Source organism: Heterobasidion irregulare (genome assembly GCF_000320585.1).
Source record: "Heterobasidion irregulare TC 32-1 unplaced genomic scaffold scaffold_01, whole genome shotgun sequence".
In the NCBI taxonomy this organism is placed as follows: Eukaryota; Fungi; Basidiomycota; class Agaricomycetes; order Russulales; family Bondarzewiaceae; genus Heterobasidion; species Heterobasidion irregulare.
This window is the reverse complement of record NW_009258197.1, coordinates 2,848,661-2,861,057: the sequence shown is the minus strand read 5'-3', so window position 1 is coordinate 2,861,057 and position 12,397 is coordinate 2,848,661. Positions and strand designations below refer to the sequence as shown.

The window sequence follows — 12,397 nt, the reverse complement described above, 5'->3', positions numbered from 1 at the left end:
TTGGTGTTCAGCTTCCATTTCAGGCGATAGCAGTGATCATGACTTCGACATCTTTCAAAGACCGGAATCTACTAGCGGTCATTGGTGATGAAGTGGGTTGTCTCTCGATTCTTCAGGATATCACGCTTATCCAAATGTTACTGTAGGACACAGTTACCGGTCTCCTACTTGCTGGTATCGGGCATATAACCCAACAACAGAAGAAGAACTTCCTTGTCGTAGACTCCAGTTCGTGTTTATGTCCAGCGACCAATGGAGGTTAATCTCACAGTGGCATTGTGGACACGCAGAAACTCAGGTATCTGCTATCGAGGCCGCTTTCCAGGAATACACCGAACGCAAGGACATCGCCATCCTTTTGATAAACCAACATGTCTGTGCTACCTTGAACTTAGTGGTATACAACTTACTTGATGCGGTACGACAGGTAGCAGAGAAAATCCGTCCAACAGTTGACCGATATCAACAAGCATTCCCCTCATTACTCGAGATACCCTCGAAGGACCATCCTTATGGTGAGCTTGACCTCGCTGATATCATGCTATAGCACTAATACCTTCGGGTCAGATCCGGCAAAGGACTCTGTGCTGAAGCGAGTACATAAATTATTCGGCGAATAATGTCACAATATCTATCGTTGAAGAGTCGAGTGCTGTTAATGCGTGATTGAGCCCGAGGTTCAATGACTGGTACAAGCGAGGTCCCTGACTGTAGTCTGTAGGACACTGTAGGTTCTTCGACGTTCAAATATTGGCTATGGGTCCTGTCATCCCCGACCACCCTGCTATGGCCGTTCTTGGAAACTGATTTGAGCCCGAGACTATGTGAGAACCGGAGACCACTTCAGAGCTACGGTATGCCTGTGTTCGGCTTTCCGACAAGGATCGAGTCTATATGATAGATCAAAGCTGCATCCAACCCTTTCTCTATACACTCGGGTATTTTTCTTTTGTTACGTACTGCATAATCACTTAGGTCAAGTTCATAGGAGTATCTGCTGACGCCAACGGTTGCAGAAATTCAGCAAACGTCCACCGTGTTTTACCTTCATAGAGTGCCAGACCCGATTGCAGCGCCCGACCATGTAAGAATAAGGCATTCTAGGAGAGTGCATTATGTATCCCACTTCATGATGGGCTCGTTCTCTCGCACGCCCACTGAACGCTCTACGAACACTCGCACAGGGTTCCGGCTGCTGGAATCTGGATAAATGATTCAACACGAGAGCTCCTATGTTTGAAGCAGGGTGACGTACTTGGAATGTCGATTAAGATGTAGCGGAAGACGAAGTAGCCCAAATCATCCTGTGCAATGCAGAGTGTTTAATAAGACTCCTTCAACGACATGATACATTTAGACAACATACCCTTATCAGTTCCGCATGCACCTCACCCTCTTGCCATACCTGCCTCACGGAATCCACACGAGCCTCTTCTACACGAGTTCGACTCGCCCCTTTTAACGAACCGAACAACCCTGTTATGTTCCCCCACATACTCTTATCCTCCTCTTTTGATGACTCCCTTCCTCTGCTTTCGGGCCCCATCTCTACCGTCATAGACTTCGGAGCCACTGGATCGCCCGTCAAATATCTGAATAACTCCTTCGCAGATTCTGCTACGTGAGCTGCATGCTCTTTTGACATAACTATGGCACCGTCCCATGTAAGATCGCCCAGTGCATCAGCGATATCTTTCGTCCACAGCAAGGCCATGTTGATATACGACTCTGATGAATCAGGTGTTGCGCCTGGGGAGCGCGCCTGGACATAGAAATTCAGGAGCATATGCTCTTTGCCGGATTGATCCACCGCGATTTGTGAGGAGACATGACGATTGCGGTGTCGTGGGCGAAGAACGGATGGCGGGTTATTGTGGAAGATCAACGGGCCTTGTAGGTATTTCGCGACCTATCAACATCTTGAGTTCTGAGATGGAAAATAACGCAGTTGTTCCGTGAAGGAAATTGAACATACCTGCGGCGACGCTTTGATACGCTCACACGCATCGTTGTAAAGAACTGTTGGGGAATTCTTCGAGAATAGCTCTGAGGTCAACGCGTAGACCAGAACACCTGTCAATCCTGCTCCAAAAAGTATGACGGTGAAGTTTGATGTCCGTGCAGTCGTTCGAAGCACTAGGATACATCACATACGCCGCCTGTCGCCTCAGCCCACGAGCTCATAAAAGAATGCTGTGTAGTCACGCACCCTTGCCTCCAGCACTCAATTCAGACCACTTCTTCACGTTCCCATCTGTCTTGGATTGCAATGTCCCAAGGCTAAATGGGCCGACAGTGTCTCTCCGAGATGTTCCCTGCTTTTGGTCGAGTGCCTGGGAGAGGAGTGACGAAGGGACATGATCGCGATGCGTAGCATATGCTCTCAATGCAGACGAAATCGCAAACCGAGAAGACGTCAGCTTTCTTGAGGAGTGGGGAGATGGTAGACATGTGTGAGCCTCAAACCCAAGCTGTCGTAGACAATGAGCTTTCATTTCCACCTGTCTTGTTCAAGACCAGTTCACTTGGATTTCAGGGCGAAGCGACGTCGGCAAATGCCGCCAGCGTCTAGACCGATTGAAGGAAAATTCAATGTCGCCACGAGCATACTTAAGTGTAGGTGCCAACACTAGTGCAAGAGGTGCCAGCTGTTCAGTATATTATGAAATTCCTGGCACTTTTACTTTTAGGCCCCAGCTTTGTCGACTAAAATTCAACAAGACTCATACACATAGCTAATCCGTCCCAAAATCCGCCAATTTCTGCACTACAGATTTCTTCAACTACGAAACATCGTTAGCCTGAGAAAGTAGGTATTTTAAGAAAGACTCACAGCAGGGCTGTTACCATCTCCTTCAAAGTAAGCGAGCATGACTTCTTGCGCAACCCAGTCATTTTGAATAGCGCCGAGGTCACGAACAATAAGTGTACGATGCCCTGCAGGGTCTGGAGGGGCTAGAAGGAGATCTAACGGCGTGTGCTTGAGAAGAGGGGCATTTGGAAAGATAGTCTTCAATTTGCCGATAGGTGATTGGACGCTCAATTGTTCCTCAGAGGACAGGGTGCCTCGTTGGTGTGCAAGTTGTTGGCGAGCATTGAGTGATCGGATGAATGCATCTCTTAAATGCGTGTACGACGTGTTGCGAGTGGGGACTGGTCATAGGCGTTACGGCAAGCGGAACCCGTGCAATATGGGAGGGTCGTTTCACTTACTGATACGAATAACACACGCTGTGTTATGGATAATGTGCTCTATTTTTTCTTGTGGAGTGGCGGATTTGGGTATCTTCGACCGGCATTTTAAGAGAAAGCCTTCAGGAGGATCAACAATCAGGACGTACATTCAAATTTGGGTTTGACAGGTCGGCGTAGAAGCCGACAGAGTAGACCTTGATCTTCAAGAAGGAGACTGTACGGACACCCACCCCTATCAGGGAGAATGTAGGCATGGGGACTTTCGAAGGTATCCTCAATGTGGTAGGAAAGGTAATAGATGTGTCTGGATCGACTTTATACGCAGGTCAAATCTAAGGAAGCACATAATTTTGGGCAGGTCCGGACGAACCAGTCGTGTGCTCAATTTCGGTAGCGTTCGCATCCAAATGAGTGATGGACTGTGAAGCAATTACAGCCGACAAAGCAAAGACAGAACCCCAGATCAACGGCCTGAATCGTGACATGGGGAAGGCCTTCGTATACGCTTGACGAGGGGATTGCGCCTCATGACAGAATAACGATGAGACAGGCGCCCTGGCAGCAAGCAGACGCAGTAAGGGATACATGATGACCAGTGACCGCTTGAATGGAGGGATGCCAACGAGCCTCAACCAAGAACCAAGCCGTTCAGTATGAGTTCAGTATGGCAGTGCAGAGACCTGGCACGCCCGAGGCACCGACACTGCAGCGCCCGGGGTTTTTCGTGTAAATGCTTCGGACAATTCCCTAAGTATGCTTTTTGTCAGAAGCTAATTATCAAAAGGGCAGAAAAGGACAGAAATATGTCCTTTTCATAAAACAATTCCATAGGATTCTTATGGAAAATTCCAAGCTGCGACGCGCAACCCTTGCCACGTGCCCACGACAGAGTTACGCGTCTCTTCCGACGTGTGAGAATTGGCACAGATTGACGCTTTCATATACGGAGTGCACCATTAGAGGACGCGTCATCGAAGGACTCGTCACCAAGAGTATATAAATCCGTGGTCTGCCTGTTTCTTTACTCTGTTCAGTACTTGATTTTGATCCGAACGCCCAACAATGGAAGCCTTTCTTGACTTGCATACTCTCCTAGGCTCCCAATCATCGTCGCTCAACGTGGACGACATCATGGAGGATGATGATATGTCCATCCCAGACTCCAGCGACGATCAGTTACTCATCGGAAGGCAGCATACCCAGCTGCAAAGATATCTGTCATCTGTTCCCTACCAATGCGAAAGCCCAGAGGAAATGGATGAGAAGCTTCAGGTTATCATAGGCAAGATTGGTGTTTGTGCCGAGACCAAGAATTGGCTTGTCCTTTCGTCTTGGAACGGAGCCTTACATTGGTGCGTTGAGACCCACAGCATCGAATTGGCTGAATTGACATTATTATCTTGTCAGTTGGCTGCTCATGCGCTATCCTATTTCAAAACCTCTGCGAGCCAGGTTATGCAGGCTCTACTACGAACTCTGTTTGTTGCCCGGGATCGAGCCTCGGGTTATACATAGCTGGGTTGATATGCTTGCTAGGCTTCTTCTAAATAAACCCAACAGCAAGCGCAAACTCGAGTCTGTGGATCTCCAGCTTCCGTGGAAGCCACTGTGGCGAGCTCTTCAAAAAGAGATCCCAATGAAAGGGAGACTGTACGACTCCTCGTAAGCTGTTTTCTGCATCCCGCAGATGTAAGAGCCTTACAGATATCTTGTAGGCGTAATCTAGTCAATATATTATTGTATCTAGCAGAAATGTGCAGGCGGTACTTCCCTGCCGAAGAAATCCCGGAAATGCTTTCTACGTTCGTCCCCCTTGTAACATCTGAGGTTTGTCATAATCGCGCAAGTGATGTGTACTGTCGTTTAACCAATGATTATCCAGTCGTACCTGGCTATGATCCCGGTCATAATATCGTTTATGCCACCTGCTCGGTGTCATCTTTACATGCCTGCCCTTTTCAGTTTATGGGAGGCGTTCAATTCCACCAAACTTGACGACAGACTCATCGAACTCGTTGGCGAGCTGTCCGAGGAACACGTCGCAGGTACGGCAGGACTAGAAGGAAGTGTCGCGTGGAAAGATGTCGGAATATGGAGCTCTAAACAATGGACTGTTCTCGTTGGAAAAGCTCTAGGCTCCATGAGTGCGCCTTTGTCTACCTCGATTTATTTTTGCACTGATCGGATTCGGCCTCAGATGTTCCTGTTGGAGGTAGCGGGGTAGGCTCTCAGCTGGACCGTCGACATTGTACTACGACGCTCAGTTATGTTTATAGGGCGCTAGTACTACGGGTCGATATGCTGATAGTAAAAGCAATGGTGCGTCTTCCAGAATCAAGAAGGTTATAGCTCGTTTTGGTGAGGCCGTTCATACCAACATACATCCAGTAGATAGATATTAATCTTGATTTGTTTTAGGTCCCTTGGCAAAAATGTTAGTTTATTCTATGGCAACGGATGCCCCTATTCGCGATGCTGCACCAACGTCTAGAGACCATCGTGCCATCGGAGAAGGCTACCTTGCCGGTTCAAGAGCTCTTGACTCGTTGGACAGACTGATGATCAGTACCGAATCATTCTTCCATCCGTCCAACCATGGTCTATGGTCGATCAGCGTACGGAAAACTCTTCGCTGTATTCGTCGGTTCGTTTTGATTGTATCACTTTGCAGCTGACAAGTTTCATATCACACTTGGCGTACGAGTTCACAAAGCGCTGTGAAGAAGAGCGGGATCCGAATTGCAAGACTCCAGCAGTTCGTTAACCTTCACTCAACAAGTATTGCAGACTCGCTGAGATTGTTTGCCACTAGGCTCGCCGACTCACCCTAGCAATTCGTCGCGCCTTTGTGACGACTCTTCGTACTCCAGCTTTGCTCTCAATGTTTTCGAAAGACCCGATGTCCATGAACTTCGCACAGAGTGCTTTGCGCGCCATGGCCGTTCTGGAGCCGAGCCTCATTATGCCCGACCTCCTCGATCGTGCTTATAGCGGCTTGGAAGTAGTAAATGAGACTCACAGGACGACTGCCGTTCTGACCATGCTGTCCGGAATCGCTTTACCTCTTGTATCAGAGAACATATGGCTGGGCGGCCAAAAGCATGTCGTGCCTCTTTTGGAGATGTGTATCCCTGGAATCGACCTTGTTCGTAACATTTCATGTTTTGACGTCTGGCTGTTAACTTGGATTGTCTCGCTAGAACGACCCCGTGAAGACGGTTTGCGCAACCATGTTTATCATCTCAGTAGTACAACACATCAAGGTCGGGGATCTTTCAATGGCCCAATCGGGCTTGTCTCTCTCAAGTGATGCTCCCTACGAGGATATCATGGATGTTGACCAGGATGTTCGTCTTCCTGATGGCACCGATTTGGGAGAAATGCCTGTCTTGAGCAGAGAAGAGGAAAGGATCCTAGTTAGAGAGTCTACCGCCTCATTTGCTGGTACAGATGCCTTTACCTCCGTATTAGTCAGCTGCTGACCTTTGCTCCTTCGAAGATTGGGTTACGTCCTTCTTTAGACGGATTTTCGCGCTCTACGAAAATTTGCCGGAAGAAGGAGGTAAGAAAAATATGACAGGTGGCAAGCAAGAAGAAAGTGTCCTAAAGTCTTTGAAAAGCACTTTGGATATCTTATGCCTGCATCTTTCGGACCCGCTGTTCGATCTCGTTTTGAAGCTTGTGTACGACTATGCCACCACGAATGCGAAGTCCAATGCAGTCAGAGCGTTTGGTCAGTTGGTGTCTACCCTTGCTAGGGCGAAGCCTGCGCAGACTATCGACAAATTCCTGCCATTCTGCATTAGGCAGATCAAGGAAGAATTGAGACACGGTGCATCGGGTATCCGTACGACGTCAAGTCATGCCGCCGTTCCGTCCGATACCACATTCCACTGGAGTAGGTCACTGCCATCGAAAATTCTCAGCTTTGCAGATGCATAACCGTTATCTGATAGATATGTCCATCATTCGTGGATGCTTCGGTTACGATGGAGCAGCCGTAAGACATTTCATTGACTCAAGTCTGCTGGGTTTACAGTATTGTCATTATCATTCTATCACTGCAGCTTCTCAAACACAAAACTCAAATCTTGGATCTCTTGTCGGTACTTGTTGAGAAAACGTTGAGTGAAAGAGGATACAGCGGAACTGGAGACTTGTTAGCTCGCATCCTAGCTACTCTCTCAGGAACATATCCGCTCAATAGCAGATTCGTCAATACTGATGCATGGAACAGCCCAGGTTTGTGCACCATTTTCTTCGAGTGAGCTCTGGCTAAATTTCTTATGTGACTAGAGTTTAACAAGGACCACAATATTCACTGGGGTAAGACTTTTGTGGCAGAAGAGGTGGAAATTGAATGGCACGGTAATTGCAATGCAGCACATATTTGAAAGGCTATTGATGGATTTTCCAGTTCCGTCTGAGGAGGAAATATCGTTTGTGCTCGAAATTCTAGATCATATTGTGGCGCCTGCTCTGGCCAAAGTCGAAGTTTTGTTAGAGAAATCTTCTGCCTGGACTAGTATAGATCGCAACGATTTCTGTCGGTAGGTCTCTTGTGTCTCCTTAGACTCATTCAATAATGTTGTTCATATCTATTCCTTAGATACCTCCAGGTTAGCAGATCTGCCTGGACTGGCTTGTACACCCTCTTCCAGGAAGGGCCCAAGGAAGTAGCCCAGTCGAACTTGGATGACAGCACTGAGGTTGAGGCTCTTGTTGTCTCTCCGCTCATGGTTCAAGCCGGGTTTGCCCTTTCGGATCCTGCAGATCCTCGATTCAAGAGGGCAGTCGCACACCGTGAACGTATGGGACATCTTATCCATCGTGCTGCAACGGCTTTGGGGCATGGCTACGAGGGCGAAGATCACATCGACGCTGTCCTTTCGGTCGCCAAGGCCATCGATGTGTACCTTCTAGGTTACGCTATGGGCAAAAGCGATTTTGACAACCTGCAGAAGAATTATACTCAGGCGAGAGAGTAAGTGCTCGATAAGCTCTACGGATGAGATACATCTGATCTCGAACACAGCTTGAGCCGAGCTTGGCCAAAGCAGAAGAGGGACTCTCGCCTTATCTTGATCAAGCGCGGACAAGTCTACCATGGCAGCCGCCTCTACATGCATTCCCTCTATCGACGTCGGTCTGCTCTAGATGATCAGTTGTTGAACGATCTAGTAGAGCTGTCTCTGTCGTCATACACTCGAGTGAGAAAGTGTGCCTCCAAATAACTTCAACTTGGATCTCGATTCTCATCTATTCTTAGGCATACTCAAGCTGTCCTTCGCAATGTGTGCGGAGTACGTATTCTCAACGATTTGGCTTATTTTCTTCCAGAATAATTTTCTTCTCAGTATTACGTACGATCTACAAGCATGATGTTGCCGACGCTATACAACTCGCTCGCGAGAGGGACAGACCCAGACCGCATGAAGGGTGCTCTGTATATCTTGTACGACAAAGAGATCGGTACGAAGGCCTCCTTTTACATTCAATCTGTCTCTCACACGATGGTTGTAACAGCGACGTACGCAATTGCAGGTACAATTTCCTAGAGCGACTTAGAGACCGATCCACTGATACATAACGCTGCAAGATCCCAAAACTCCTAATCTTTATGGACGCTACCTCATCGCCTTATTAAATTGCCAACATGAGGAAAAGGTATGTTTAGAAACTGCTTCTAACTAAATTGTCCGAATGATCATCATCTTGTCCTTTCTTTAAAGCCCTCGATTCAAAAACTAGTCACTTCTCTTGCCCAGGGATGCTTGTCTAATCTCACAGAGGAATCCAACCGAACTCACGCATATCCTGATGACATCCCTGGCGTCAAGGAAGCTATGCGTGCCTTAAGCTTTGAGTTTTCTCCTGCATTCATCGATAAAACGATACTTGAGGAAACGCTTCGCAAGGAGCCTGCGAGAGCCACAGCATGGAAGCTCAAATATGAACAAACTGTATGCGTTATCCTGATTCTGTATCTGTGCGAAGCTCACGCTCACAATTCAATTCGAGGTTTCGTCTATCATCGAAGTTGCTCTGAAACCGACTACCCATGTAAGATTCTATAATCACTGTATTAGCTGACCTCATCCCTCTTTTTCAGTGGAGATATATCCAGATTGCGCTCGACTTCTTGTACGGATTGCTTTGTCGCGATGTAGCACCTTCTTCTGCGATAGCAAAGTTATTTATAGATCACAGCACCAGCCCTCATCCACCATTGCGGGCCGTGGCACAAAAGTATGTGTCTCATCTTCTAGGATATATATTGTTTCTATAATTAGGATCATAGGGGAATCATCAAGTTGTGTGCGTTGGTGAAGATTCGTACCTACTCGAAATCGAATGAAGAACTTTGGCTGGACGAATATTCAAATCCGCTTCGGAGGAATGTTCCAATCAAGAGCGATGCTGAATTTTACGATTACGTTCAGCAACCTGTGCGCTACGACGGAGCCGCCGAGTAAGTCTGGATCATCAGTTCAGAGATGTATCGCTAAGACTTTTATAAGGTATCTGCTCATCGACAAGCCTGCCTCAGGCTTTCTTACTTGGGCACCGTTCACGAAGGCGTATGTTGCTGTGGCAAATGGAACTCCCCCATTCTCGTGGGACGTTGAATGTCAGCCAGCGCTAGAAGCTATCCAGTCTGTCATTAGTGGGAGCAGTTATTACGGTGACTTGACAGCCTTGTGGGGTCAAGAATCCAGCAAAAATACGGCAAAACCCCTTTTACGAGCAGACAATGTGTCATTCATCAAGACTATTGGTTTGTCTCCGCGTTGCAGGTATATAAGCATCGGACTTATCATTTCCTAGCGAAAACTTTTCAAGGCGATGGACTTGACAAGATACTGAGCACCATAGATCCTCTTCTATGGGAGACTGATCGGTTCAAGCAACGTGCGGGAGCGGAGGTACTGTCAGGGCTATTGCGAGGTATGATTTAGTTTCGATTGTTGAGTTCACCAATGTTCTCACGATCTGTATAGGAAGCAAGCATTGGCCGAAACAGCTTTCTGACCACATATGGTCTTGGGTATCATTTCGTTTAGATCGCATTTTCGCGCAGATCAAACCAGATACTATCGGTCTCTGGGAGGGTGTCGTCAATGTATGTCTTAATCTCGTATTACCCTTCGCCAGACCTCATCATGTGCGATGGTAGACGCAACTTGAATCGCGGGATCCCCGAAGGAATACTTTGCTGGTCGCTTGGATTCTTTCTCTTCCCCTCGACTTACAAAGTGATTCTGCTTTTGCTGGTGAGTTTTCATGTTATACCTTGCGAGGGGATATCCTGACCTCCTCCCTTAGTGACCAAGTCGTTGACCATGTTAGGGTGTTTCATGGATTATGTTGGGTATAGGAATCCGCAACTCGGAGACAAGTACTTCAAGATGTTCCTTGAGAACTGCAACGTCGGTTATGCTGAGGTGAGTGTACTCCGTATCCACGAGCAACAATGAGAGAAATGATCCCGCGTATAGATGAGGGTCAACATTGCTCAGCATTTCTATATGATTATCACCAATCGGTGGCGTCCTTCTTATCGCTCGGCTGAGGCATTCTTAGAAGCTTGTCAAACGACTGAAGACCCGTTGCATATCCAGTTCGTCATTCACATACATAACTGTCATAGATCACCTCTTAAACTTCTGAAACAAAACTCAGGCGAGCCTTCTATCTTCCTGGTGTCCTCGAGATTACCCGCCAGATGGCCAAATGGAAGCAGGAGCGCCTCCCCCCACCCAGAGTAAATCAATCCGAGTATGATAAAGTAGGACTGACTCGTAAGTCTGTCAGAAACTTTGATTCTCTTGTCTTTACCGAAGCGTTTTCAATGAAGTGCTGAGATGGATGTGGATCGCGTTCTACGCCCCGCATGCCCCGTTGATGTTCCCATATATTTTGCCAATGCTGTATGTACCTCATCCAATAGTTTACCTGCATCGTCTGACATAACCTCTAGGCCAGATTTCATTTGTATGTCGGAGCTTAGTGACAGTTCAGAATTGCAAACGCACAGCCAGGCGGTCATGTACATCCTTTCTGCTGTCGTTCCCCCTCCCGGATTGGTCAACTCTATTGTCACAAGCTTTGTCGACGCGATCAAGTCCGCAACGGTAATGATGTTCGCTATTGCCTACCATACTTCAAAACTCATCAACATATATGACAGTCATGGCGCACCCGATTGAATGCTCTGCCAGCGCTGGTTGTATTCTTCTACCGCAACCTCATTAGCATCTCTGATGTAGGTGTGATCATGGATGTCGTTATCAATTGTCTGTCGGATGACAACGTCGAAGTGCGAGAGATGGCCTCAAAGGTCCTGTCTGGCGTAGTCCGCGTATCTCAGCGACAAAGTATCATCCGCTTGAAGGTAAGACACACTTCCGCTAACATGGATTGATATGTCTGATATAATCGTCTGTAGAATCAGTTTTTATCTCTCGCGCACAAAGTCAAGCTACCTGCACGGCAGGATCCGAAATATGGAGATTCTCTGCGAACCCTGCATTCGGCCATTCTAGGCCTCTGCGCCCTTATCGAAAGCTTTCCGTATTCGGTAGAAACGTGGATGCCTTCCTTGACCGATAGTGCGTTCATTCAATCGTTTGTGCTAGACCGCGACAAATTTATCCTCATTTCCCTGAGTAGTATTGGCAATGCATGCAACGGATCCTCCTCCTATATCGACGACTATCAGGAAGTGTGCATCCGAATTCAAGAAGGTATGCATACATCCTGTCCTCGTATTAGCACAGTTACTTATATGTGCTTGATCAGACTCATCAGGTACTCTTGATTTCCTTCAGGTAGTTGACACGTTCACTCATGATATTTTTAGGACACTTGGCACAAAGATCAGCTATCCTTCAATGAGGATCAGCTACAGAATCTTTCGACTATGCTTGTGGGCACCTCTTACTGTGAGTTTAGCCTCAACCAAATTTTCTGATCGACTTGGCTGACATGTACTCTCCAGATGCTTGATGTCAGCAAACCGACCAAGAAGAACCCTTCACTTCGTTCTCCGTGTGTGTACTTGTATCGAATAAGACTCTGTGTTTTCTATGGACACCCAAGAATGAAATCATATTCCATCGAAGTCTGCGTCGTCCGAATGTCCGAAAGCAAAGCGGATTGTATCTTCCGATACTCCTCCAGCACCAGGCTCAATCGATAA

General features: G+C 47.3%; 4 protein-coding genes across 4 annotated transcripts; 2 read left to right on the top strand and 2 right to left on the bottom strand.

The window, feature by feature from the left end:
* Positions 1-38: 38 nt before the first annotated feature.
* HETIRDRAFT_40619 (vacuolar H+-ATPase V1 sector, subunit F) lies at positions 39-620 on the top strand (the record flags this gene model as incomplete). The annotated part of the gene is made up of 5 exons (XM_009542015.1): positions 39-92; positions 147-228; positions 291-373; positions 428-515; positions 568-620. 5 exons carry the CDS (start codon positions 39-41, stop codon positions 618-620), a joined length of 360 nt encoding a protein of 119 aa, XP_009540310.1.
* Positions 621-1,016: 396 nt separating this feature from the next.
* Positions 1,017-2,538, bottom strand: HETIRDRAFT_59706 (uncharacterized protein). The gene is made up of 5 exons (XM_009542121.1): positions 2,210-2,538; positions 1,976-2,136; positions 1,367-1,909; positions 1,256-1,304; positions 1,017-1,202 (listed from the first exon to the last, which is right to left on the bottom strand). The coding sequence occupies exons 1-5, from the start codon at positions 2,493-2,495 to the stop codon at positions 1,114-1,116; spliced, it is 1,128 nt and encodes a 375-aa protein (XP_009540416.1). The 5' UTR covers positions 2,496-2,538; the 3' UTR covers positions 1,017-1,113.
* Positions 2,539-2,735: 197 nt separating this feature from the next.
* On the bottom strand, positions 2,736-3,509 carry HETIRDRAFT_306171 (uncharacterized protein; the record flags this gene model as incomplete). Its single annotated transcript, XM_009543156.1, has 4 exons — positions 2,736-2,783; positions 2,834-3,153; positions 3,214-3,286; positions 3,342-3,509. Coding segments are annotated over 4 exons (609 nt in total), but the record flags the coding sequence as incomplete, so codon positions are not given.
* Positions 3,510-4,257: 748 nt separating this feature from the next.
* Positions 4,258-12,294, top strand: HETIRDRAFT_469691 (uncharacterized protein; the record flags this gene model as incomplete). The annotated part of the gene is made up of 40 exons (XM_009543155.1): positions 4,258-4,547; positions 4,603-4,857; positions 4,911-5,022; positions 5,078-5,339; positions 5,393-5,415; positions 5,472-5,553; positions 5,614-5,810; positions 5,867-5,950; positions 6,008-6,340; positions 6,396-6,639; positions 6,695-7,093; positions 7,152-7,195; positions 7,263-7,437; positions 7,492-7,563; positions 7,613-7,745; positions 7,805-8,179; positions 8,231-8,413; positions 8,465-8,498; positions 8,553-8,667; positions 8,722-8,739; positions 8,795-8,862; positions 8,928-9,158; positions 9,217-9,258; positions 9,308-9,444; positions 9,497-9,667; positions 9,717-9,973; positions 10,024-10,143; positions 10,197-10,318; positions 10,373-10,469; positions 10,522-10,640; positions 10,695-10,816; positions 10,879-10,997; positions 11,054-11,126; positions 11,177-11,330; positions 11,387-11,590; positions 11,645-11,807; positions 11,869-11,942; positions 11,998-12,006; positions 12,059-12,140; positions 12,197-12,294. The coding sequence occupies 40 exons, from the start codon at positions 4,258-4,260 to the stop codon at positions 12,202-12,204; spliced, it is 5,802 nt and encodes a 1,933-aa protein (XP_009541450.1). The 3' UTR covers positions 12,205-12,294.
* Between the last annotated feature and the right edge of the window lie 103 nt (positions 12,295-12,397).

Bases quoted from the DNA above. Each gene is read 5' to 3' on its own strand.
- HETIRDRAFT_59706 (XM_009542121.1), bottom strand. From the start codon at position 2,495: ATGAAAGCTCATTGTCTACGACAGCTTGGGTTTGAGGCTCACACATGT. The intron at 2,137-2,209 runs GTGCGTGACTAC...GATGTATCCTAG, and splicing joins ATTGAGTGCTGGAGGCAAGG to TGCTTCGAACGACTGCACGG. The intron at 1,203-1,255 runs GTACGTCACCCT...TCATTTATCCAG, and splicing joins CATCTTAATCGACATTCCAA to ATTCCAGCAGCCGGAACCCT.